Source organism: Delphinapterus leucas, chromosome 7 (genome assembly GCF_059928025.1).
Source record: "Delphinapterus leucas isolate spDelLeu-1000000601 "Yukka" chromosome 7, BTC_Dleu_Yukka2, whole genome shotgun sequence".
Taxonomy (NCBI): domain Eukaryota; kingdom Metazoa; phylum Chordata; class Mammalia; order Artiodactyla; family Monodontidae; genus Delphinapterus; species Delphinapterus leucas.
Window position 1 is genome coordinate 7,944,932 of NC_143135.1, and position 25,713 is coordinate 7,970,644.

A 25,713-nucleotide genomic window follows, 5' to 3' on the forward strand; every position below is an offset into this window, starting at 1 on the left:
ACTGCCAGCCCAGCCCCAGCCCTGCGCCTCTCACTCAGCGTGGCTCTCGCTCTTGGTGCTGGGCAGGCTAAGAGGGTCCCAGAAGCCGCCTGGCCCAGCCCAGCTCCCTGTCTATACCCCCGGCAGCCAGCGAGACCCTCTCCCCTGTAGACTTGCCTTTGCAGGGGAGGCCTGAGGCACCCTGAGGACCAAGCCCTGTCTCTGGGCTCCCCTTACCTACAAGGGGCACGGAGAGGGAGCCCAGCCCAACCCCCAGCAGGGAGGGGCAGCCGATTTTCTGACCGAATCTCTCTAAAGCAAGCGGACCTATAAAAGCACCTCAGCCCCCAGACACCCTTCAGAGCCCACCCAGTGCGCGCACCCCGATGTGGCTCTGCCCCTTGTGGTTCCCAAGCCTGGCACAAAGTAGACCTCGAAAAGGGGTGTCAGAGCCACATAGGTGTGGCCTGCTCTCCCCTTCAGGCCCAGAGCCTTGTCCCCCTCCCTGACAACCGACAGGGGCCACCAATAGGGTGGGGCAGCCATCAAAGCCCCCTGCCCTGAGGCCTGTAGGAGGGGCTTCCAGCTGCTCAGCCCCACTGGAGGCCAGGGGGGTCCACTCCCATGCCACCAACCTCAGAAACTCAGGCTGAGAGAAGGAAGGCAGAGCGGTGGGTTATCCCCAAGGGGAGGGCTGTGGAAACCCTGTGAGTCAGGCTGCAGTAGGTCACCCTGGGGAGGCTGGCCTGGCCACCCCTCCCAGCTCTTCCCACCCCCAGATTCAGGTTGCCTCACCTCAGCCGGGCAGCCCCACCCTACTCTGGGCGGCCCCAGGTGCCTTGACTCACGTCCTGCCGCCCAGGCTAATGGCCCCCTTCCCGGGCGTCATCCTAGAGGCCCTGGTCAGAGACCCCGGCGTCCTTCGCACCTCGTGTGTCCCTCCACAACAGCCCCCAACACCAGGCGGCACCCCAGGGGTGGTAAATTCCCTGGCGAGGGGCTCGGCCCCAAAGGCATGGAGGAGGAGGCAGGAAGAAATAGAAGGAGAGGAGAGGGTACAGGGGGCGGGCGCAGGCCCTCTGGGTACTTTTCCTGCCCCACACTCGGGAGCCCAGACCCCACCTCTCGAGCAAAGGCTGAGCCCAGACTCAGACCCTACCCGCTCTGCTGGCTACCCAGAACCTCTGCCCCCTCCCCCCACCACTGCGACATCCAGGCCAGCCCAGCGGGCCCCTCCCCTGAAGAAAGCCCTTTGCTGCCCCATGAAGGGCAAGGAGGCCAATGGCCACAGGCCTCTGCCAGCAGAGAAGGATTCCAGGCCACATGTGTCCCTGGCACCTAGTGGCTCCTAGATGCGGCTGGTAGACACAGAGCACAGATTCAGGTGGTTGCATCCCAGCTTTATTCTCGTGTCCCTCACATCCCACCTAAGGCTCAGAGATGGGCCCAGGCCACAGTCCCCGGGAAATGCTCCTTGGCTCACCGTCTGGACCGGGCAGGGGGCTCTCTTGCCCACTCCTGCCTGCCTCCTTCAGCTGGGGGCTGTCCCGGAGACCACCTCCTCAGCAAGGGCCGCATGGCGGAGCCCCAGGCGGGAGCTGTTTGTGGGGGCCGGCCATCGCCCCTGTCCATAAAGTCATCCCAGCTCCAGCTCGAGGCCCCAGTGCAGGCTGTGGAGGATCTGGGGGCCCAGGCCTCCCTGTCCAAGGATTCGCCACAAGTGCCCTGCCTCCCCAGATTCTTGGGCTGCCCGGCGCCCCCGGTGAGGCTCCAGAGTCGAGAAGACTCCACTCCCAAGCTCCCCATCCACGCAGTGTCACTGGCTGAGGGAAGGGGCGAGAGCCCGTTTCTCCGATTCCTGCACCTCGACGTCTGGAGGGGAAAGCTCAGCTCAGGCTCGCTCCCTCGGGGGACTCCCGGCTGCCCTGCCAGGCCTCAGACATGCCAGGCCTTCACTTCGGCTGTTCCCTCTGCCACCTGCCGCCCGGTGCTCCTGATCTCACTCGCCCTGCTCTCCTGTCTTCCCAGAACACCATCACCTCCTAATACCCTAGGGCTGAGCTGCCCGGTAGAGGACTGGGCACGTGAGATGTGGCCGGTCTGAACTGCAGTGTGCTTGGGTGTAAAATACCACTGGACTTCAGACTTAGTGTGAAAAAAATAATATAAAATACCTCATTAATGACTTTTACACTGACTACACATTAAAATGATAATAGTTTAGGCACACTGAGTTAAAATATGTTATTAAAATTGATTTTACATGCCTCTTTCTACTTCTCCTCATGAGGCTACTGAAAAATTTTAAATTACACGTGGAGCTCACATCAGGTTTCTATTGGATGAGCCGTTGTAGATAATTATTATTTTTATGCACATTATTTGCTGTCTCCCACCTCCCCACACCAGAATGTTCCCTGCTGTATCCCCAGCTAGCACATCACCTGGCACGTCGTAAAGGTTCACTGTCAAATGAGTGAGTGGGTGACTGAGGCCTGCCCGGGGCCCCAGGCAGGGCAATTACCTGCCCTCCTTCCCAGGCCCCCACTCACCCTCTCTGTTGGCATCTGCTTCGCGCTCCGCCAGGGTCTCGACAGAGCCATCCCATCCCACGCTAGGTCCTGGGGGGCACAAGGCAGCCACTGGCCCATGAGGACCAACACAGAGGCAACAGGGCTTGTGGGGAGACACAGGAGACAGGAAGAAAGCCCCCTCCCCCATGGAGCTGGTGGGTCCACAGGGAACTGGGGGGCTAGTGGGAGGAGGGACCCTTTCCCTCACCTTTGCCATGGGAGCTGGGTGCCCCCAGCGGGCCTGGGCACCGCTGTCGGAATCTCTGCCGCGGGGTGTCCCCGGGGCTGAATGACTCAGAGCTTCGCCCCACAGGAAATCTTGAGCTGAGTTTCCGCCGCTGCCCACCTGCCAGGGTCTCATCCCGCAGGCACAGGGAGCTCTGGGCCCGGCGCACGGGTGCCGGTGAGGGGGACCCTGCAAGAGGCACAGGCAGGGAGGGTATCGGAGCAGTGCCAGGAGGGGCTGGGCAGAGTGTAGGGGCCAGCAGGGAGAAGCTGCACAGGGGCCACAGGGGACAGGCAGCTGCAGAGGTGAGGGCGGAAGGGCCCAGGGTTGGGTGAGTGAAGGTGGCGACAGGAGGCTGGACCCTGTGCTGGTTCTGACACTAACTCACTGTGCGACCTTGGGCAAGATGCTTCCCCTCCCTGGGCCTCAGTTTCCTCATCTGCTGACAGGGATAAATGACTTCTCACTAAAGTCCCCTGCTGCTCCGAGGTCCTAGGTACCGCTGTGGTTGGGTAGGATGGCGTGGGTGGCAGCGCAGGCAGAAGGGAGGTACCAGCCAAGAGGGACACAGCAGGGATGCAGGGCAAAGAGCTACTGGAACCATCTGGGGGAGTGGGGAGAGGTTGCAGCAGGGAAGGCCAGCGGGGAGCACGTGTGCAAGCCACACAGGAAGACCAGAGGCATTGGCAAGCCCTGGGGGCAGGGGGTAGGGGACATGGGGTAGGGACCATCTTGGTCACCTGACCCCCAGACCCACCTGTGCCATCTGCCTCCCTGCCCTCAGAGAGCTCCATCTCTGGGGGGGCCCCTAGGCTCTCGGTGCTGCCAGCCCCATCGGCCCCCAGGCGTGGCCCCCCATGGGGGCCCCCCTCCCGCCGGGGCCGCATCAGCCTTTTCACCTTGTCTGCCAGCCAGCTGCCCTTCCTGGAGGCAAGAGGGCACAAGAGAGGCTAAGGCCAGGGAGGAAGGAGGGACAAGAGGCCATGTCTGGGATGGCAAAGGCCAGGCAAACCGTCACTGGGGCCCAGACCTGGGCTGGGCCAGGGCTCGAAGGGCAGGGCAGGGCAGGGGCTAGGTAGGGACGATCCCAGGCCCACCAGGATGGAGGGGCCTCTCACTTGGTCCGGGGCAGGGGCCCAGGTTCCAGCACGCGGTACTGGTCCATGATCTTCTCCACCAGCTTCTGCTTCTCCCGGCGCAGGGCATTGAGCTGGTCCCTGGGAGGATGGGGAGGGAGGATGTGGGCTTGAGGCCTGGGCAGGAACACGGGGTACACCCTGGTGCAACCCTGCCCGTTAACACAGCCTGACATACCCCAGGATGGGCTGATAAATCCCCGCTGCCCCGAGCCCCTGGGGGTCAGCCTCCCCCTTTTCCCAGGCCCTCCCAGGGCGTCTCCCCATAAACAACCCAAGGGGCAGCCACGCCAGCCCCCACGGCCCCTCACAGGTACTCGCGCTGCTCGCGGTGCAGGTGGTCCCGGCTCTCCAGGCTGCGCTCCAGGAGCTCCCGGTTCTCCCGGCTCAGAGCCTGCACCTCGGCCAGCAGCTGCCGGTTCTCCTCTTCCTGGGCGCTCCGGAGCTCCGTCAACAGCTGTCAGGGGCAGGCGGCAGGACAAGCGGGGGTGCTTAACAGGGCTCAGGGCCGCCGCCTTCCACTCTCTCCACGCTCTTGCCAGCCCCCAATGCCCCCTTCAAGCCAACCTTCCTCCCCAGCCACCACCCACCCCTCACCACACCTCACACTGTGTGGCCAGCCGGCAGGCGCTCAAGTCCAGCTGCTGGTTGGACTCTCGCAGTCGCAGGCTCTGCGCCTCCAGCTGTGCCCGCTCCAGCTCCAGCCTCGCCAGCCGGCCCCGCAGCTCCCCGCGTTCCCCCTGCAGCTCACCTCGCTCCTGGGACACCTCCGCCAGCAGCATCTGAGCTCTGCAGAAGCAAGGAGAGCTGCTCTCCAAGGGGACTTGCCCCACCCCACCCCCAGGCCCCTCATGAGGGCCAGAGGAGCCTTGATGGGGAGAGGAGGCAAAGCAGGACCCCACGGGGAAAGCGACCAACTCACCACCATCCCACTTCACAGATGGGAACACTGAGAACTTGCCCGAGGGGCGAGGGGCTGTGCCAGGGCTGGTACCTGTCATGCTCACTCTGCAGCCTCCGGAGCTCCTCCTCCAGGCCCCGCTGCCGATGCCCGTCCTGCATCAGGCGTTCGCGCTCTGCCAGCAGGGCCACCTCCTGCGCCTCCACATGGGCCCTCTGGGCCTGCAGCTGCTCGTGCCTGCAATGAACAAGGAGCTAAGAGGGCCGCAGGGACCGACGCCAGGGCGTGTAGGTATCTGGACCGTCTGGACCTGTAAGTCCATCGTCTCCTAAGCATAAGCCCCGGGGCAAAGCCACAGGGTAGAACGCTGTGCCAGGTGCCCACCACTCCCGACCACTGATGAGCCCCAGGGTGAGCCCACCCCGGAAGTGTAGAGAGCCCAGCCGCACAAGAGGGCACAGCAATGGAGGTGGGTCCACTGGTGGCACTGCTGCCTTGGTGGCATCAGACCCACCCAGGGAATCTGCTCTGGGCAGGTAGGGGGTGCCCAGGAGAGGAGCTGGGAGTTTGGAGGAGGCTCACCGGCCCTGCAGCTCCCGGTGGGCCAGCTCCAGTGCCCGCATGTTGGCCTTGAGGTCGCGGTGCCGGGCCAGCAGTCCCTCTAGCTCAGCCTCCTGCCGCTGCTGCAGCTGTGCCAGGGCCTCGTGATCCCGAAGCAGGGCCTGCTGCTGCCCACGGGTCTCCTCCTGGGAGCGCCGCGCCGCCTGCACCTCTTCCTCCAGCACCCCCAGCTTCCTGTGCAGCTCCTGGCCCTGCAGCTCCAGTACAGACTTCTCAGCCTAGGCCAGAGGAGGGAGCAGGGCCTGCTGGGTGACGTCCCAGGCCGGAAAGGGGGTAAGGGACGGGGGCAAAAGGCAGAGGGCGGGGCAGAGGAAAGGAGAGAGCGGTCTAGGGATCCGAAGGCAGAGGCAGCCATGGAGGGGAGGGCAAGTGGCACAAGGCAGGGATGGCACAGATGGGGCTGGGGTCGGGGCAGGGCAAGCAGGAGGGACTAATGGCTGGCTGTGGAGGAGAGGGCTGGAGACGGGGTGAAATGGGCACTGACGTGGGGGCTAGAGGCAGGCAGAGGGGGTACGGACAGGGGAGGAGAGGGCTGGAGACGGGGTGAAATGGGCACTGACGTGGGGGCTAGAGGCAGGCAGAGGGGGTACGGACAGGGGAGGAGAGGGCTGGAGACGGGGTGAAATGGGTACTGACGCGGGGGCTAGAGGCAGGCAGAGGGGGTACGGGCAGGGGAAGTGGCAGGGTCAGGGGGAAGTGGCAGGAAGTGGGCAGCGACGGGGCAGGGGACAGGTGCGCAGGCCGTCACCCACCTGCAGGCAGCTGCTCTGCTCCTGTGCCCGCTGACTCTGTAGCAGCAGCTCCTGGGCGCGCCCCTGCAGGCTTCCCAGCTGCCCCTCCAGGTGCTGCAGCTGCCCCTGCAGAGCCGCCTTCTCGGCGGCCAGCGTTGCGTTCTGCCCGGCAGGGAGGGGGTTAGCCGGTGCCAGGCCTCTGGGGCACACCCCCCAGCCCCGTGCCCACCACGGCGACACTCACACTGCGCTCCACCTCAATGAGCCGTGCGCTCTGGGCCTCCGTGACCCTCGGCTCAGCCTGCTTCTCAGGCCCCTGTCCCACAGCACCCTGGCGCAGCTGCAAGGAGAGAGGGAGTGGCAGTGGCCTGGGCACAGCGCAGCGGACCCTTACCCCCTTTGGCAGTCCTCCCCCGTCACACTCCCCCACTGCCCAGCATCCCGCAGCCCTGCCCTCCTCGCTCCGTCGCTCTCCCCCTGCCCTTTGCACCTTCTCTCGGTTCTGCAGCAGAGCCCAGCCTCCGCCCGAGCTGTTGCTTCTGCACATCACACTCCTCCTCTGGGCCCCAGTTTCAACACTGCTTTCTCCAGAAAACCTCCGCCGATCAATCCCACACCAGCCAGCTAAGCAGTCTGCTGGGGGCCCCCTGGCTATGGTCGCCTGTGTTCTTGCCTCTGTCCCAGGTGGACAGTGGGCTCCCTAGGGCGGTGGCAACCAGGTATGGGGCCGTACCAGAGCGGCGCTGAGCCCGCACGCAACAGGGCTATCAGAAACGATTCCTGACTTGGGACGATAGTCGCTGAGCTCAGGAAGTGGTGGAGCCCACGCATGAGGGACACAGCAGGTGCTCTGGCTCTGCCCATTTGAGGAATGGGGCAGACGAGGCCCGGGCAGAGCCGCCTGGCTCCCAGCACAGTGCTCCCTCCTACAGGCCCCCAATCGGGGCACAAGGCGAGCAACTGGCCAAGAGCGAGGGCCAAGACCGAGGGGGCGATACGAGTGCACGCGGCCCTGGCTGTCTGTGTGCAGGATGGAGGGAGGAGTGGGCCGAGGCCCCGGCAAGCAGGGCAGTGGCCTCACCTGGAACAGCTCCTCCTCCAGCAGCAGGGCCCTCTTTTTGAGTGCCAGCAGCGCCTCCTCCTTGCTGGTGGCCGCCACCTGCAGCTCAGCTTCCAGCCGCTGCTCCAGGCCCTGGTACCTGCCGGGAGAAGTGTTGGCTCCCAGCCCTCCCCAAGTCCTTGCCTGCCCCTCTCTGCCCCTCAGGCAGCACCCTACCTTTGGTGCTGGACCTCCTGTTCCCGCAGAAATTCCTGGTGCTCCAGAGCCGCCCGTTCCAGCTCACTCTGCAGATGCTCCAGCCGGGCGCCCAGCTCCTGGCCCCGCACCGTGGCCTTCTCTAGCTCCTGAGGGCAGGCAGAGAAGCCTCAGGGCCAGAAGGGCAGACCACCACCCTCACCCAGGCCTGAGAGTCAGGAGACCCGGCTTTCTGTCCTTGCTTTGTCACCCTGGGCAAATATCTTTAACCCTTTGGGGCTCTACTCCCCCATCTGTAAAATGGGAACAAGGCCTGGTCGCCTTGGAGAGTGGGTATGAAAGAGCTGGGGATTATAAACTGGGGATTATAAGCCTGAGGGAGGCCCCTGGGCCAGGAGTCAGAGGCACTCGCTGGGCAAACGTCTTCACCTCTCTGAGTCCATGGTTCCTCACGTGCCCAGTGACAGCTGGATTCACCCTACGTTCTGAGGCCACACAGGCCATGTGAGGGCAAGAGGGGCTCGGAGGAGGCGGGTCTGGAGAGGACCCTCAGCCACAGGAGGGTGGCCACAGAGGGCAGGAACTTGGTGAAGGCCAGGCCTAACCGCAGTGGGAGCTGGGAGGGGGAGGGCCAGGATGCCGCTGACCACGCAGCCTGTGGCGGTTGGGCCGTACCACTGCGGAAGTGGATAGGAGACCCGCTCTGGCCTGTGGGCCCCGCGAGGTAGGGCAAACCATTCTGAGGTACGGGGGGTGGGGGCCCTGGCAGGATGAAACCCTGGGGAAGGCCCGACCGTGACAGCCGCCCGCCAAATCCTGCCCTTGGAAATGGGGTCTACCAACCCTTACTCTGATCTTCCTGGCTTAACAACCCCACCCGGACCACCGCTCAGGGTCACTGCACTTCTAGACACCCTTGGCCACGGCCTCTCATTGAAAAACTAAGAGTCCCAGGAGTCCCTGCTGCCTGCAGCCAGCAGCCACAAGAGCCCCAGGACGGAGAACAGGAAGAACAGTGGTGCCCAGGAAGACCTGCATCTCGGGCCAGACCCCTGCCCTGCCCCCTGCAGGCTCCGGCCACAGCCGTCAATGCCCCATCCACCGTGCCTCCTGCCCTCCCCCTAGCCGGGAGGCCCACCTGGACAACCCCCTTGGCCCCTGGTTCCCTGACCTCCCTCCCCTGGCCAGCCACCCCGGCCTGTACCACACCCAGTTATCACCAGGAACTGCTCCACCAGGAAATCTCACAAAATTCCCCTTTGTCCTCAGCCTCTTCCACCCTCTTGGTCCTCAGAGCCGGCTCCTCCAGCCGGCCAGCCCTACCCCTACCTTCACTGCCCACCTGCTGGCACTCCCTCTCCACGGATTAAGCCCATACTGAGTGCCAGGTACTGCCCCAAGCTCTCTACATTCATTACCTTACAGGATCCTGTGACACAGGTATTGTTTTTATTCTGGTTTCAGGTAAAGAAACTGAGACTCCGAGAGGTTAAGTAACTGGCCCCAAGCCACACAGCTGAGTAGGGGATCTGAAATATAATCCAGGTCCGTCTGACAGCATCTCTCAATCACCTCCTACAAAGTGGACCCCAGAGACAACCTCTTGGCCTTACCCTCTCACCCACACCTCCAATTCTCACACTCCCCAGGCCAAACCAACAGCCTGTTCCTCACTCCTCTCCATCAGGAGGCATCTCGGAGCAAATAACTTATCCTCTCCGGATCTCAGTGCCCTCCTCTGTGCAACAGGGATGAAACTGGAAACTGCTCAGCCAGAACATTTGAGTCCTCGTCTGCAGCACGCCTTCCCCTCAGCGCTGTGCCCCACTGGCCTGAACACCCATCCCATTGCCTTGTGGTCTCCCCTGCTTCCCCTGAGGGGCCTTCAGACCCGCAGACCTGACCACTCTGCTCACTTTAAACCCTCCAGTGACTCCTCGTTGCCCTCATGAAAACAGCTGCAACTCCTCCCTTTACTCATAAGGAAGACGAAGCCCTGCCCTACAGGAAACCTGCTTAATGAGGTCTTAGTCTCACCTCCCTCCACTCCCCGCCTCACACTCCACCCCTACAAACTCGGGCCTGTACCTCCTCCTGGCTCACTGCCATTCTCTCTCCTCCTCCAGGAAGCCTTCCCTGACGTGCCCCAGCCTGAGTCCAGTGTGCTTCCTGGACCCCCACGGCTCTCCGCACGGTCCTGTCTCCACCCCAGACTGTGAGTGAGCGTCTCCCGAAGGACACATGCACTGGCTGCCTGGTACAGGGCCTGGTGCCAAGGAGATGCCCGCAAACATGCTTGATTGAATGAATAGAGGGGTTTCCAGGTCTTCTCTCTCCTCCACCCCCCATCCCAGCTCCAGCCAGCCTCACCTGCCACCTTTTTTTTTTTGGGGCCACACCACGCGGCTTGCAGGATCTTAGTTCCCCGACCAGGGATGGAACATGTGCCCCTGCAGTGGAAGCGTGGAGTCCTAACCACTGGACTGCCAGGGAATTCCCTCACCTGCCACCTTGACCACTGGCACTGCCTCCTATGGCCCCAGGTTCCCCTGTACACCAAGGTGACCCTCCCCAAACACATCCTCACACAGGTCTGCCCACACCCTTGGGTGAATTTCCCTGCCTGGGGATGGAGTACCAACACCTACAACGCTGGTCCAATGTACTTCTCCACCTTCCCCCACATCTTCTGGGCCCCTGAGCATCTCTAATGCCTTCAAGTCTTTGCACATGCTGTTCCCTCTGGATGAAATATCCTTCCCCGCTTAGCAAAATCTCGATCTTTCCTTAGAACCCTCCCGAAGCCTCCTTGCCCCGACCCTGGCATCAGCTCCCCTTCCCGTGGGGCTCCCAAAACACTTTGCCTGTAACAACCAACGTATCTTGAGCCTTTGCCCAGCATGAGCTAGGCTCTTCACGCCATTATCTCCCTTGGTCTTCCAAAGACCCGCTGAGGCAGCTACGAAGAGCACCCCCATTTCACAGACGGAGGCACCGGGGCAGAGCTGAGCAAAGCGCCAGAGTCAGAGAGGCCATCTAGCTCCATGCCCACCTGCTACAGCCACCCCATCAAAGGCAGGGGACATCTGCCCCTCTCCCAAGCCAGGCATGCCTTTGGGAGCCAGGAGGGGACTTCGCCTTTCTATTTCCGGCCCCAGCTCAGTGCTGGGCACTCAACGGCTGCTGATGGAGTTAATAACCCAAAACCCCAGCAACTGGCCTGGAACCCTGCTTCCTGACCCTGGCTACGAGCCCCGACATACCTCCTGGAGGGCCTGCCTCTCCCGGCGCTCCCTCTCGGCCTCCTCCAGGTGCCGGCGGCTCTCGCTCTGCAGCACCTGCAACCGCTCCTCGGCCGCCTCGGCCCGGGCCCGCAGCCTGGGCGCCTCTCGCTCCCACTGCCTCCGCTCGCGGCCCGTCGCTGCCAGCACCTCCGCCAGTGCCCCCCGCTCCCGCGACGCAGCCTCCAGCTCCCGGCCAGCGGCCTCCACCGCCTCCCGCAGCCGGGCCAGCTCCCGGGCCTGGGCCTCCACCTCCTGGTGGGCCTCGGCCTCTGCCCTCCGTGCCTGAGCCAGCTCCTCGGAGAGGCGGGCGGCCTCCGTGCCTCGGGCCTCCAGCCTCCAGGCCTGGGCCTCCAGCTCAGCTCGAAGAGCCTCAGCCTCTCTCCTCAGCCGTGCCATCTCCTCCTTGAGGGCCTCCTGCTCTGGGACACTACGGGCCAGGATCTCCCCTGGGATCCTCCCCTCCCAGGTCTGGGCCTCAGGAGCCCCCTCCAGCTTCTGCTGTGGTTTTTGTCGGGCTGGGTCCCCGACCATCCTCTCCAACTTCTGTTCATGCTCTCTGGCCTCTGCTCGCCCCTTGGGTAGGTCCAGCCTCTGGTCTAGGGTCTCCTCCACCTGCCCACAGAGGCTGGGCTCCGAGAGTCCGGGTTTGCTCTCAGGGTCCTCCTGTCTCAGCCCCAAGGCCTCGGGCACCGACTCTCCAGTCTCTCCTTCCAGCGACAGCTGGGCCTGAATTTTGATATCTGGACCCTGAGGTGGGGCCACAGCGGCAGGGGTCTGGAGAGGGGCTCCAAGGCCAGCCTTCTTCAGGGACTCCTGTGCCCCTACAGCGGGGCCTGACTTCTGGGCCATCGTGCCTACAGGCACCATGACAGCCGCCTGGAGGGGCCTCTCCACCACCTTTGGGTCCAAATCAGATGCCTGAGGACACTCAGCTAACCCCTCGAGGGCTGAATCTGATGCCAGGGGAGCCGGGTCCAGAGCCTGGGGACCTTCATCCCCTGCCTGACCTGCCAAGCCCTGGGGGCCATGGTCTGAGGCCAGCCGAGTCTGGGGAGCTGAGTCTGGCTCTGGAATCATGGAGTCCTCGCTCGGCTCCTCCAGCAGGGGGTGCTGAGGGCACATGAGAGGGATGGTCAAACCCAGAGGAGGATGCCAGGAAGGACGTGCTGACGCTTGGGGGAGGGGACTCACCTGGCCACCTGGCTGCCCCTGCAGCGCCCGGAGCAGGCCTCGAAGCTCCTGATTCTCCCGCTCCAGGGTCCGCAGCCGCCCAGCCTCTGCCTCCCTCACTTCATCATGCAGAGAGGGAGCCGCTCCTGGCAGGGGCGCTGGGGTGTGGGAGACGAGGTCAGGACCCCTCTGCTCCCTTATGGCTCCTCACCCACACCCACCACCCCCCGACACCCCCGGGGGAAGGGGATGAAATCAGAAGCTGTCCCCACTAAGGTGCAGGAAAACACAGGCAGCTTCCCACCCACAGCCCCTCCACTGGGGTCCCACTCACCCTCCCCAGGAGAGCCTGGGGCTGGCTCCAGGCTCCGCTGAAGCTCCAACTCCAGCTCCACGTTCTCCTCTGCCAGCTGGTCCACCTGATGCCGTAGAGAGTTCAGCTCCTGGAGGGGGGAGCAGGGTCAGACAAGCCCTCCCCGCCAGGGCCAGGCCAAGTGTGTGGGCTAGAGGGTCACGAGGGAAACAAGGAGTAGGAGTCACAGGCATCACCAAGGAACCCTGGGGACCACTGGGGTCACAGATCACTGCGTGACCAGGGCTCACTCTGGGAATCTCACCGCATGGGCCTCGCCCAGCCGGGTCCGCAGCAGCAGGTTCTCCCGCTGGGTCTCATGCAGCCGAGCACAGCGCTCCTGAGAGGCCTCCAGCTGCTCCTCCAGCAGCGCCTTCGAGGCTTCCAGAGCCCCGGAGAGCGCCCGCTCCTCCTGGTGGGGGAGCAGAGAGAGCCCGTGGTGCGATGCCCCCAGCACTCCGGGGCCACAGACCCTGGCTCCCCTCCCCCATCTGACTCTGCACCCCTGTTGCTCTCCAGGCCCCGCCTCTCCCCTCCATCTGCCCCTCCCCCTCCAAGGTTTCTTCAGGTACCACTTCCCTAGCACCTGGCCCCGCCCTTCTCCTATGTAGGCCCTGCCCCTTCTCCCCAGGAACTGCCTTCCAAGGTCCTTCTAAGTCCCGCTTAGCCCCGTTGCTGGGTGCTCTCTCCAGACACTGCCTCCCCTACAACTGGCCCCACCCTCCTCTCCAGGACCTACCCTTACCTACAGCCTCCACCTCTCCCCTCCATCTGCCCCATCCTCCAGAGGGCCTGTCCCCAGACACCACCTGACCGCGTTCTCCTAGCGGTGACTATTCCCTCCATCAGGCCTGACCTATCCCTTGGCCCAAATTCGCTCCTCTCGAGGCCCACCCTGTCCCCGGCAGGCCGCACCCCCCATGCCCCGCCCCCTGCAGCCCCGTCGGCCGCCTCACCTCCAGCCGGCCCTTGCAGGCCTCTGCTGCCTGCAGCCGCTCCCGGCAGCGTCGCAGTTCCTCCTGCAGGCGGGGCAGGCGGCCGGCCCGCTCCCGCAGCGCCTCCGCCTCCTCGCGGTACAGCTCGGCCCGCTTGGCCTGTCCCGACAGCGCCTGGGCCTGGGCCAGACGGTGCGGAGCTAGGAAGGGCCACCGGCTGGCCAGAGGGTTGAGGACGGGAAGGAGCCGGGTTGGGGGAGGCAGTAGGCTGGGGAAGGTGCGGGGGGCGGGTTAGGGAATGCGACCATGTTTGGGGGCACCTGAGCGCACCTCCTGGCGGAGCCTTCGAATTTCGGCCTCCAAGCCCTGCACCTCCACCTGGGAATCTAGCAGCAGCTCGGCTTTCTCCTCCCTGGAGGGAAGGGACGCAGGAGGGGTCTGGGGACCTGCACCCTCCAGCCCTTGCTAGGCCTGAACCCCATCCGGACCCCACCCAGACCTAAGCTGCGCTCCCTGCCGGCCCCCCCCCACCACACCCCCCACACCCACCACACCACACCCCCGCCAGGTCCTTCCCAGCCAGCGGTGCTCACAGCTCCTGCCGGACGCGCCGCAGTTGGGCCTTGGTGTTGGCCAGCTGCAGGGCCAGGTGGTGTGAGGCACCCTCCGGGGGAGTCCTGGCAGGAGCCTCAGGCAACAAGGGGGCCGCCAGCTGCCGCTCCAGCAGCAACTCAGCCAGCCGCTGGGGGACGTCAAAGGTCAGGAGTCAGGAGTAACCCACCCCAAGAGCCCCACATCTGCCCCCAAGCACCACAAGACGCATGTGACTGTTGCAGCACTCCACCCCCACCCGCACCTCCGGCACGCGGCTGGGTGCCCGGCTGGGTCCCTGTGGCCCTCCTCCTCCTCCTCCCTCCTCCTCCTCCTCCGGCCGCCTCGTACCTGGGCCCCCACGTCCCGCTCCCGAGCCAGCCTCAACAGTGTCCCCACCAGGCTCCGGGACAGCATCTCCAGCTCCGAAGGCGCCAGCTCCCCAGGCTCGGGCCCAGCCAGCGCCAGCACCAAGCCGGCCCCGGGCTGGGTCACCTGGAGGCACAGGGAGAGCAGCTCAGCCAAAGAAGTAGGGGGCAGGGTGTCCCAGACGGCCGACCAAACTTGTACCTCCTGGATGGCAGCAGCCAGCTCAGTCTGGACCTCCAGGCTGAGGCCCTGGATGTGCCGGATGAACAGCTCCCGGTGCTCACACTGCAGGGGGAGCAGGGCGATGAGGAGGGGACAGTGAGGCTCACACCGGCATCTCCCACCTCTGCTCCCAAAGCCAGACCCTGCCCTTCCCTGCCCCACTCACCTGCACTGATGCCCCCAGCAGTAGCCTAAGGATGCCTTCCAGCTCCTCCACCGCCTCCTCTGCAGGGCACAAGCCACAAGGGGTTAACGGGCAGGGATAGGGGGAGAAGCGGGAAGGGGTGGTGGGAGAGAGCACCTGAGAAGGGGTCAAAGCCCAGCGCCTGGAGGTCTGGGGGCGGAGACAGGATCAACAGCTGCAGCTCCTCCTGCAGCAGACGGGGAGGGAGATGTGAGAAGGGCCTTGCCGCAGGCGGGGGCTCCCGGGCTCAGCCGCCCTCCTGACCCTCACCTGGTAGAAGTCCCTCAGCCGGCCCCACAGGTGGTTTAGGTTCCATACCCGCCAGGCTGCGGGACCATCGTGGCCCCTGATCATTTGAGGGCCGCCTCGGGAACTGGGGGCACTGTGGGCACGGGGACGATAGGTGGGAGGGGTAACTGAGGACCCACCTCCCCTAAGCCAGGCTCTGCCAACCACCCCTCAGGCTCTTCCCACCAGGCTGCCTGGCCTCCCTCCCCTCAAACCCCTCCGCAGCTGCCCCGGGTCCCCCTCTGATGCCCCTTACATGATGCCCAGCACCCGGAGGAGCAGGGCCCCGTCGCTGAGGCGTAAGAACCTCGTCTCCGGACAAAGAGGCCCCTCTCTTTCCTCCTCCTCTTCCCCCTCCGGCTCCCCCACCAGCCCGGCCAGGCCCAGCGCCTGTGGGGACACAAAGGAGTCAGCTGGCCTGGGTGGGAGGCCCGCACTGGCAGAGTGAATCCTGAGCCCCTCTGACCTGCCTCCTGAGCCCGCGCAGCCCCCCACTCACCATTCCCCTGAATGCCAGTGGCCACGGACCTGGACCCCTTTTCCTGCCGCACAGCTGCCTGGACTTCTCCATCCCCACCTGAGCCCGCCCCTCCCCTCAGGCCCCAGCTCTGCCCCCTCTCCCCCCACCCCACGCCAGTCCCTCCCTGCTGCTCATTTCCCCTCCCCAGACTCCCTCACACTGCCCCCTCACCCAGGTGGCCAGGCTCCCACTCAGGAAGTCTCTGATCCTGGGCCCCTTGCCCCCATCCATGACGGGGTCAGGGTGTTGGTCCCGCTCTGGCGGCTACACCTGCCCTGAGAGGAAGAGGAAGTCCCCGAGTGGGCCCAGGCCCAGCCACAGACACCCTGTGCAGCTTCCTCCTTCCGGGTGCTGGCAGCCCCGTGCACCCCCGGAGTCATGCCTCAGCGCCGCCCCCCCCTTCGCCTCCCTGCACCCTCCCAGCATCTCAGGCAGGGCCAGCCCGGAGGTTAGCAGGGGAAGGTGGAGTCAGGGCCGCCCAGGAGCAAGGCCCCCAGCTCTCCTGGCTCGATGGACAATGGCAGGTGAGTCCTCCCCCTCTCTGGGCCTCGGTTACCCAACTTGAAACCCAAGAGGGTGACCTCGGCCTTGTACCTTCCAGGGCCTCGGAAGGGGCCTTACACGGGGCATCTAGGTGCCCACACCTGCATCTTCTGATTTGCCTGGCTTCCCTTTCCCCTTGATGTTTCCCAAACTTACCCAATCACCCTCCCAACCTACGAGGCTTGGGAGGTGCCGCCTCCTCTGAACCCCGACCAGATATCAAGCCTCCTCTGAACCCCGACCAGAAGTGAGTACCCCCTCCTCGGACCCTCCCCATACTCTACATACACTGGACTGAGACAGAACGTCTAGCCCGTGGGCTAGTGACCTCACAGGCCTCAATTTCCCGTCTGTGAAAGAAGTGAGTTAGAATCCAGCCTCTGAGGGACACGGCTCAATTCAGTGTCTCATAGATAAACCACGAGGCCAGGAGGACACCCCAGTTCCCCCACTGCTCACTACTGGGCTCCGTGTGGGACATTGCTGGGTACTGAGATGTAGTAAAAAGCCACATAGTCCCTGCCCCCGTGGTATGCCCAGTACACTGGGGAGACAGCTACGCAGAAAATCACACACACACACACACACACACACACACACACACAAAATGTAACATTGCAGCTGTACTAGGTGCATTGACAGGGAAGGGATTTGACATCAGTGGGATGATCAGGAAAGGCATGGGGGGTGGGGTGGGGGGATGACCATGAAGGTGAGATCAGGGATAACTGGGTGAATTAGGCAAAGTGGGGAGGAAGGAAGGGCATTTCAAGCAGCCGAAGCAGAATGTGCAAGCGTTCTGTGGCAGCTGAAAGCATGGCCCGTGTAAAGTTCAGAAATTATTCATGTTTCATCGATTCCCAGACACTTTGTTTCTCGCATTTAAATCGCTAAAGTCAGGTTACATGGTAGAGTTGCTGGCTAGCCAGCAACAGTCCTGACGTCATTGTCATTGCCTGCACGTGCCCATACTTCAGAAGCATCAAACCCTGCCGAAAGGGCGTCAGCAGCTTGGGAGAAAACCCCAGAGACAAGAGCGGAGCACTCTTAACCCCAGGCCCCAAATGGTGGGAGCTCCCAGGGGAGAGGAACCAGACTTGTCAGCAACACTCCCAAAGCAGAAATCCAGAGTCGGCTTGCTCTGCAGTCCTGCAAAGTTGGCTTAGGACTCTGATGGCTGCTGGTGGTTTCCGGTTGTCTTATGAATTTTGGGGGGGAGCACCGCTCTCCCGAACTCTTGATGCCTCACAGGAGTGGGTGGCAGGGAAATACAGACATCGCACCTCTGTCGGATTCCAAATGTGAAGGAGTTTTCTGAACAGCGTAAACTATTTCTTTTGCTTATATTTTCCTTTTTATGTGTGCATCAGAATTATGTATGATGAGAATCTATGTCTAAGTCAAAAAGAGCTCCTTCGGGGGCTTCCCTGGTGGCGCAGTGGTTGAGAGTCCGCCTGCCGATGCAGGGCACACGGGTTCATGCCCCGGTCTGGGAAGATCCCACATGCCGCGGAGCTGCTAGGCCCGTGAGCCATGGCTGCTGAGCCTGCGCGTCCGGAGCCTGTGCTCCGCAATGGGAGAGGCCACAACAGTGAGAGGCCCGCGTACCGCAAAAAAGAAAAAAAAAAAAAAAAAGCTCCTTCAGGAAGTATAAAATAAAGAGTCCAGTGATGAAAGAGCCTTGGGACATAGTTAACTGGCAGCATTCTTCTTTTAGTGGCATTTTCTTTAGCGGCATCTTTTACAATCGTTGACATCTTAGATTTGCTGCAAGATGGGGCAATATTGCAAACACAGGCTTATCATGAGCCAGTCCTGGTTACCAATACTTTACACTTACTAACTTATTTGCATAGGACTAGGTTATGAAATAAGGACTATGGGTTATCTCCAATTTATAGAGAAGGAAACCGTGACTCAGAGAGGTTAAGAACTTGCCCAAAATCACACAGCTCTGAAGTGGTAGCCTGACCAGGCAACGGGAAGCTGCGCAGGGTTGCTAGCAGAAGAACATATCCAGTTGTTTAAGCCTCCCTAGAAGCATCTGGAAATGCAGATAATCCTCTCAGAGGGTTGTTACGAGGATTCCACAAGCTGGTGCCCGGCTGAAGCATTCATTACATGGTCCCTAGTGTGGTCCCAAATTTCAGACACCAGACACCAGCTTATTATCTTTAGTATTAATAATATCAAGGGTCCATCCAGATTGGACTCTGCGAATCTTACGCCTATTTCCATACCCCCCACCTCGGGATTCCAGCCCAGGAAGTACTCCGGAGAACCCGCTCTGGGTTAGCGAAAAGTGGTGACAGGGCCTCACTTCCCAGCAGCCAAGGGTCCCTGCCTTGCTCCGTGGCTTCCGAGTCACACCCTTCCTCCAGCCTCCTCGGAGGCCTGGGCCGTGTCGCCCCATTGCTCTTGCTGATTGCTCTCACATTCGTCACTCCAGACATGCCCGGCTGCACCTCAGTCTCTCAATCTGGTTCTATGACTTGGTTCAGCTGAGTCAGGCAGAGGGAGGCTCGGGGCGGGGTGGGGGGAGGAGGCTGGGGAGGGGTGGGGGGAGGAGGCTGGGGAGGGGCTCCGTCATCAGCTGACACCAAGATGTTGGGATTTCGAGGCTCAGTTAACTATTGAGGGATGTTCCTCAGGGGCTGGCAGTGGTCCCTATCCCTAGGCTAGATTTTTTCCTTTAAAAAATTGTTCAGGGGCTTCCCTGGTGGTGCAGTGGTTGAGAGTCCGCCTGCCGATGCAGGGGACACGGGTTCGTGCCCCGGTCCGGGAAGATCCCACATGCCGCGGAGCCCCTGGGCCCATGAGCCATGGCCGCTGAGCCTGCGCGTCCGGAGCCTGTGCTCCGCAACGGGAGAGGCCACAACAGTGAGAGGCCCGCGTACAGCAAAAAAAAAAAAAAAATTGTTCAGGGACTTCCCTGGTGGCACAATGGTTAAGAAAACGCCTGCCAATGCAGAGGACAGGGGTCCGAGCCCTGGTCTGCACATGTTGCAGAGCAGTTAAGCCTGTGCACCACAACTACTGAGCCCACCTGCTGCAACTACTGAAGCCCAAACACCTAGAGCCCGTGCTCTGCAACAAGAGAAGCCACTGCAAAGAGAAAGCCCACTCGCAGCAATGAAGACCCAACACAGCCAAAACTAAATAAATAAATAAATTTATTTCAAAAAAATTGTTCAGATGCATGATCAAAAATGTCAAGAGAGAGTCCGCCTGCCGATGCAGGGGACAGGGGTTCGTGCCCCGGTCCGGGAAGATCCCACATGCCGCAGGGTGGCTGGGCCCATGAGCCATGGCCGCTGAGCCTGCGCGTCCGGAACCTGTGCTCCGCAACGGGAGAGGCCACAACAGGGAGAGGCCTGTGTACTGCAAAAAAAAAAAAAGAAAAAAGAAAAAAATGTCAAGAGTGCCTAAGGATATAGAGAAAAAATCAAGTCTCCCCCTCTTCACTCCCAACCCCAGTCCCCAATGCCATGTCCCGTTAGCATTTTCTGTGTCCTTCCTGAGCTGCAGCTGCGCAAGTCTGTCTATCACAAGTGGTTGCAACCACACACACACCCACACACACACACGTTACGTGTGCACCTCCATGCTTTGAGATCTATTTCACAATCTGCTTCATTTCTGTTCAGAACCGTTGGCCTTGGCCTTTGGAATGGCTACATTGTATTCTACGGTGCGCTATCCCATCATCACTTTGTCTCTTATTGACAAAGATTTTAAACATTTGCATCTTTTGCTATTCCTACAGTGCCATAATGACTGCTCATCTCAGAGATCTTTTTCTGGAAGTTTTTAAGGTGGGGGGGGGGTGTTGGTGCCCACTGCTGCCAACATGTGAATTCAGGAGGCAGGCAAGAAGCAGAGAAAGACAGACAGACAAATGGACAACGTCGTCAACTGCCTGCAGCCTCCTACCTCAGGGCTCAGCTTCCCCAGCTGCACAGGGTGGGAGCAGGAAGGACTCCCACTTCCCTTCTGGTTTTGAATTCTCTGGGTAGCTCTAGTCTGACCCCAAAGACCCGGGGCAGGAGGGCTCAAGGGCTCTGGGGCTCCGGGAAGCAGAGTCCAGGGAGGCCAGGGCAGGTGGCGGCTGGGTTCAACCAGAGCCCAGGACCCACCAGGACTGAGTCAGAGAGCGGCTTTTTCTCCCTGCCTGCGGCAGGCCCCACCTGACACCCCAGCGGCTTGGCTGGGGCCCAGCTCCCTAACCAGATGGTTCAGGGCCCCAGGCTCAAGAACTAAAACCCTAAAACAGCCTCCAGGGGCTTCTGGGCACCTGACCCTCTGGCGTTGGGTCTGAAGGACTCCCTACTCCCCACCCAAGTGTCTGAGAAGGGGTGTTTTTCCTACTTACTATTTGGGGGTGAAAATAACCAGAGTTGGACAAGAGCAGAAATGCTCAGCCCAGCAACCCAAACAAGCTGCCCAGGCGGGAGGAGGCGGTGGGAAACCAGAGCCAGGGAGGGTAGGGCCCAGGGCCATCTGCCGAGTGCCGGGCCAGGTGCCCAGGGCCTCAGGGTGCAGCCTGCAAGGCCCGGGCCCAGCTCTGAAGAGAGCCCGGTGTGGCCCAGCCGCCACTACCTGACACTGGGCCAGCTCTCCCTTCCTGCTCTCCCCAGGGCTCCCCGACGCTCCCGGGGGCCCTGCCTCGCCCTGAGCCTCTCACCGAGCCTGGCACCCCGGCACCAATCCTTCTCCTGGTGGCCTCCACCCAGTGCCCAAGGAGTTGTTCGGAAACACTGACTGACTCATGACCCTTCTGTGCTTAAAACCCTCCAGTGGAGGGACTTCCCTGGCGGTCCAGTGGTTAAGACTCCGCACCTCCGATGCAGGCGGCGCGGGTTAGAGCCCTGGTTGGGGAGCTAAGATCCCACATGCCTCGCGGTGTGGCCAAAAACAAAAAACCCTCCAGTGGCTTCCCCCTATACTATGAATCAGGTTCCAGCCTCTCACCATGACCTCCCAGGCCCCGCAGAACGGCCCAGGCTCGCCACCTGACCCTTGCCCCACACACACACACCTCCCAGCCTCACACCCGCTCCAGCTTCCTCAGTCTCTCTTCTGCCCTCAGCATCTCGACATTTGCTGTTCCCCAGCCTGGAACACCCTCTCCAACCTACACACATGCACAACCCGCCTCCCCCATCTAGCTCCATCTCTCCCTACTGGTGTGCCTAATGGCCTCTTTCTCAGAAAAGATTTTCCCTTTTTTTTTTTTTAAATAAACCTGTAGATTACTTACAGTTTTGTTTTGTTTTTAATTTTATTTATTTATTTTTGGCTGTGTTGGGTCTTCGTCGCGGTGCGCGGGCTTCTCATTGCGGTGGCTTCTCTTGTTGCGGAGCACGGGCTTTAGACGCGCGGGCTTCAGTACTTGCAGCATGCAGCCTCTGTAGATGTGGCTCGCGGGCTCTAGAGCGCAGGCTCAGTAGTTGTGGCGCACAGGCTTAACTGCTCCGCAGCATGTGGGATCTTCCCAGACCAGGGATCGAACCCGTGTCCGTTGCATGGCAGGCGGATTCTTAACCACTGTGCCACCAGGGAAGTCCGAGATTTTCCCTTTCTAAAGGAGACCCCAGTCCTTCTCCGCTCTTAGTCTTAAGCCACTCTGCATCTTCCCTCGTTCGCTTCATCTGCTCCCCACTAGAGTGGAAGCTCTGTGAGGGCAGGGATGCCGTGGGGTCATCCAGGGCTGCGGTCTGGGCCAAGGAAACCATGAGAGTGACACCGACACCGTGTGCTGACCATTTGCCCGTGCCAGCTCTGTCCTTCACATATGTTAATCACTCAATCCCCTCTACAGCCATAAAATACAGGTACTATTATTACCATCTCCCTTTTATGATGAAGAAACTGAACACAAAGAGGCTGTCACTTGCTTCAGGCCACACAGCCAGGAAGTGCTGGAGCCACGATACAGTGGCAGCTGAATTAATGGTTTTGAACAGATGAATTCCTACTTCAGGGAATTCCCTGGTGGTCCAGTGGTTAGGACTCTGCACTCGCATTGCCAAGGGCCCGGGTTTGATCCCTGGTTAGGAAACTAAAATTCCACAAGCCACGTGGTGCAGCAAAAAAAAAAAAAGAATTCCTATTTCAGAGATGAGGAAAGTGAGGCTCAGAGGGGTATGAGGGTAAATAAGACAACTGAGGGTAAACCTAAGTCCTCGCTCTGAGAGCTGCATCTCCTCCCACGGTCCCCACTGCCTTTTTGCTGCCTGCTGGGAGGGTAAGGCTGGAGCCCAGAGCCCAGTTAGCAAGCATGGGGAGACCCAGTGCCAAGCCCTGAGGTTGCTAGCCTCCCTCATAATTAAAGACACACACATCAAAGACAGCTCTGAGGTACCATTAAAAATCCATTAAGCAGGGCTTCCCTGGTGGCGCGGTGGTTGAGAGTCCGCCTGCCAATGCAGGGGACACGGGTTCGTGCCCCGGTCCGGGAAGATCCCACATGCCGCGGAGCGGCTGGGCCCGTGAGCCGTGGCCGCTGAGCCTGCAGCGTCCGGAGCCTGCGCTCCGCAACGGGAGAGGCCACAACAGTGAGAGACCCGCGTACCGCAAAAAAAAAAAATCCATTAAGCGAGCAAAAAGTAAATCCAGAAGGTAAAACTCGGGTTGGCTCACTGCGGGGAGAGGGGGAGAGGAGCACACGCACATATCCCTGATGGCCCTTAAAACGGCCTCAGGGTTTTCAGACACCGGTAAAACCGCCAGCGCCCTTTGACCCGACCACTCTCAGCATTTGGGAACACGCCCTGAGGAGGAAGCCCAAGAGGAAACAAAATCAGAAATGTGTCTGAAGCTGCCCGTAGCCAAATCGTGGACAAGCCCAGATGCCCACCAGGAGAAGCCAATCGTGCCATGGCTTGTGGACAAAATCCTCTCTCTGCCCTCACCCGGGTTGCTCAGTCCACTCTCTCATCTGCCTCACCTTTAGCCTTTACACAGGCTGTTCCCGCCACCTGGAGCACACTTTCCACCTCTGCTCACCTGGCTATCACCTATTCATTTCTCAGCCGCAGCCAGAAGTCCTTTTCTCCCTTCCTTTCCCCCATGGGAGGGTGGGGTAGTGGGCAGGGTCCTTCTTCTGTGATACCCCAAACGACCAACCTGTGCTTCCTCTTCACATCTTCACCACACTGATTGTAAGCACTCATGCGGCGTCTGGCGCCCCCACTAGCCTGGGAGCGCATGGAGGGGGGACCAGAGGTGCGCTGGCGCTGCCCTGGCTGGGAGACCCGTGGCGCCCGCAGGGCCCGTGCCCAGCGTATTCACTGCTGTGTCCCAGAGCCCCGCACAGTGCCTGGCGCAGAGATGACTCTCAGCAAACAGCCGCCGGATGCAAGATACTGATGTGACTGTGGGAAGCGGAGCCCCCGGAAGTCCGAATGAGTCTTCACAAGCACACAGGGCACGCACACACGCATCGCAGTGCCGGGCGAGACAAGCAACAGCCTCCTCTTGGCAGAAGTCACTGAGATTAAAAATCCACCTGAGGGACGCCCCTGGCGGTCCAGCAGTTAAGACTGCGCGCTTTCACTGCAGGGGGCCCAGGTTCCATCCCTGGTCGGGGAACTAAGATCCCTCCCGCCCCTTGGTGCAGCCCAAAAAAAAAAAAAAATCCGTCTTAGTAGTGGTGATGGCTGCACAACTTGGTGAATAGACTAAAAACCAGTGACTTGGGCTCCCCTGGTGGCGCAGCGGTTGAGAGTCCGCCTGCCGATGCAGGGGACACGGGTTAGTGCCCCGGTCCGGGAAGACCCCACATGCCGCGGAGCGGCTGGGCCCGTGAGCCATGACCGCTGAGCCTGCGCGTCCGGAGCCTGTGCTCCGCAACGGGAGAGGCCACAGCAGTGAGAGGCCCGCGTACTGAAAAAAAAAAAAAAAACACTGACTTGTTCACTTTTATATATTTATTTAAATTTATTTATTTTATTTATTTATTTATTTTTTACTGCATTGAGTCTTCGTTGCTGCGCGGGGGCTCCCTCTCGTTGCCGAGAGCAGGGGCTACTTTTCATTGCCTTCAGTAGTTGTGGCTCGCAGCCTCTAGAGCGCAGGCTCAGTAGTTGTGGCACACGGGCTTAACTGCTCCGCGGCATGTGGGAACTTCCCGGACCAGGGCTCGAACCCGTGTCTCCTGCATTGGCAGGCGGATTCTTAACCACTGCACCACCAGGGAAGTGCCAGCAAGTCTAGTTCTAATTAAGAACCACTATAGTCAAGTTTATGCTGGAACAATGGGAACCAATATTCAAGAAGCTGGAGAGAAGATAGCTTTCTGTCTCCCTCTCTGCACTTTTTACTCCTTCCCAAAACACATGTTGAATATTTCCCACATTCCCTACCCTGAGCAGGGCACCTTACCTATGTTAAGAAAAAAATATGATTCCCAGCTCAAGCAGGCAGAGTTGGTGCAAATATTAATAACATAACAGATTGATATGCATGTTTATTAGCACCAAAAATCTGTGCCTTCACACAGATGCTACCCAAACTTCTCTAGAAGTTATACAAACACATATATGTACACACACACACACACACACACACACACTTTCTCCGCTGTCACTCCTCTATGCCTATGCAGCCAAACCCAAACCAAGACCAGCAGGGTGTGTTCTTCTGGAGCCAGTAGCCTCCAGGGCTCGCAATCACGGTGCCTGTATGGCTGCAGCCCAAGCCTAGTCTAGGCCAGAAATGCTGGGACCCCTTCCAGCCCCCTCTTGCTCTCAGAAGCCCAGGTTTGATTCTCTAGGAGATGACAAAGATTCCCCTGGAGATGCCTTCCCAGCTCCTTCTGGTGAGGCTTTGGGTGCCGGACAACATAAGGAGATCCTGGGAGCCTAGAGACATTGGACGGTAAGAGAATCACTAGCCCCATTATACTGATGTGGAAACTGAAGCCCAGAGGGGCACAGAACGGGAATCATCAAGGACAGGCCTGGGATTTGGCCTCTCTCCTGACTCCTAGCTCTTTCCCTACCAACATGAAGGCTGCATGGTGGAGAGCGGGGGTTCTTTTTCTTTTTTATTCCAGCCGTGTATTGGACACTTACTGAGTGCCCTGCGCCAAATGCTTTACATAAACTGTCTCATGCGTTCCCCACAATGACCCTATGAGGTGAGTTGGATTATTCTCACTCTAAAGATGAGGGAAGTGGGGTCAAGGAAAACCAAATAGCCTGCCCAAGGTCCCCAGCTCCTTAGTAGCAGGCTGGGACTCACAGTCTGGTGGTCTGAGCCCGAAGCCTGACAACCCCACTCTGCTATGATGCGTCCCAGGTCGGGGACGGGGCTCACCTGGAATTCTGGTAGGACTTTAGGAGTTCCTTGAAACTTTTAAAGAGCATGTAGGTGTCCATGTGTGTGCACACGTATTCAAACATGCATTTTCTAAGGAAAGGGGCATTGCTCTTAGCAATACTTCAAAAGAATTTCTGACCCAGAAAAGGCTCAGAATCGCTGATACTGAGCAAAATCCTTGACCTTCTATGTAGAAGTTGCTGTGGCCTTGGGCAGGTCAGGACATGCCAGGGAGTTTTACTTGCAGATGTGTCGGGTGAATGTTTGAGGGTTGGTTGATTGATTCTAATGTTGGCCTTTAGGTCACCAACAGCCCAGGCAGGTCACGTACAGTGCTCTGTCATGCGTAGCCCCAGGCCTCCAGAACCTGCTGGTCTAGGCCACCGTGGCCTGGCCTGCCCTTATCTATAGGCCTGAAATCTGACCTGTCCGCCCTGGAGGTGGAGATCTGCCAGATGCTCTTACCATGAGATGGTTGGTCTTGGCCACTCCAGCACCCGGAGCAGCTC

At 60.5% G+C, this 25,713-nt stretch overlaps 1 protein-coding gene and 1 non-coding gene across 6 annotated transcripts; one reads left to right on the top strand and one right to left on the bottom strand.

The window, feature by feature from the left end:
- Positions 1-1,345: 1,345 nt before the first annotated feature.
- Positions 1,346-15,626, bottom strand: CCDC88B (coiled-coil and HOOK domain protein 88B). 5 transcript variants are annotated; one of them, XM_089914595.1, is made up of 28 exons: positions 15,509-15,626; positions 15,074-15,207; positions 14,800-14,911; positions 14,647-14,716; positions 14,512-14,570; positions 14,325-14,408; positions 14,106-14,249; positions 13,757-13,905; positions 13,494-13,575; positions 13,185-13,343; positions 12,494-12,640; positions 12,211-12,319; positions 11,898-12,034; positions 10,686-11,816; positions 7,444-7,571; positions 7,249-7,366; positions 6,412-6,507; positions 6,189-6,329; positions 5,398-5,654; positions 4,909-5,052; positions 4,517-4,703; positions 4,226-4,371; positions 3,897-3,995; positions 3,536-3,702; positions 3,167-3,382; positions 2,761-2,967; positions 2,532-2,600; positions 1,678-1,851 (listed from the first exon to the last, which is right to left on the bottom strand). In XM_089914595.1, exons 1-28 carry the CDS (start codon positions 15,566-15,568, stop codon positions 1,796-1,798), a joined length of 4,608 nt encoding a protein of 1,535 aa, XP_089770721.1. In that variant the 5' UTR covers positions 15,569-15,626; the 3' UTR covers positions 1,678-1,795. The 5 variants fall into 5 exon arrangements, with proteins under 5 accessions (XP_089770719.1, XP_089770721.1, XP_022447323.2 ...); XM_022591615.2 differs by lacking the exon at positions 3,167-3,382 and having other exon boundaries at positions 15,509-15,625; XM_089914593.1 differs by lacking the exons at positions 3,167-3,382; positions 3,536-3,702 and having other exon boundaries at positions 1,346-1,851; positions 4,522-4,703.
- Positions 15,627-21,868: 6,242 nt separating this feature from the next.
- TRNAA-CGC (transfer RNA alanine (anticodon CGC)) lies at positions 21,869-21,941 on the top strand. Its single transcript has one exon. It is a non-coding gene; the product is annotated as a tRNA-Ala (tRNA).
- Positions 21,942-25,713: the final 3,772 nt, after the last annotated feature.

What these genes read in the sequence shown, in the direction of transcription:
- CCDC88B (XM_089914595.1), bottom strand. Translation starts at nt 15,568, where the DNA reads ATGGATGGGGGCAAGGGGCCCAGGATCAGAGACTTCCTGAGTGGGAGC. An exon ending in CCTGCAAGGGCCGGCTGGAG is followed by an intron (nt 12,641 to 13,184) that starts GTGAGGCGGCCG and finishes CTCCCCCACCAG; the next exon opens with GAGGAGCGGGCGCTCTCCGG. An exon ending in CGCGAGCAGCGCGAGTACCT is followed by an intron (nt 3,996 to 4,225) that starts GTGAGGGGCCGT and finishes CCATCCTCCCAG; the next exon opens with GGACCAGCTCAATGCCCTGC.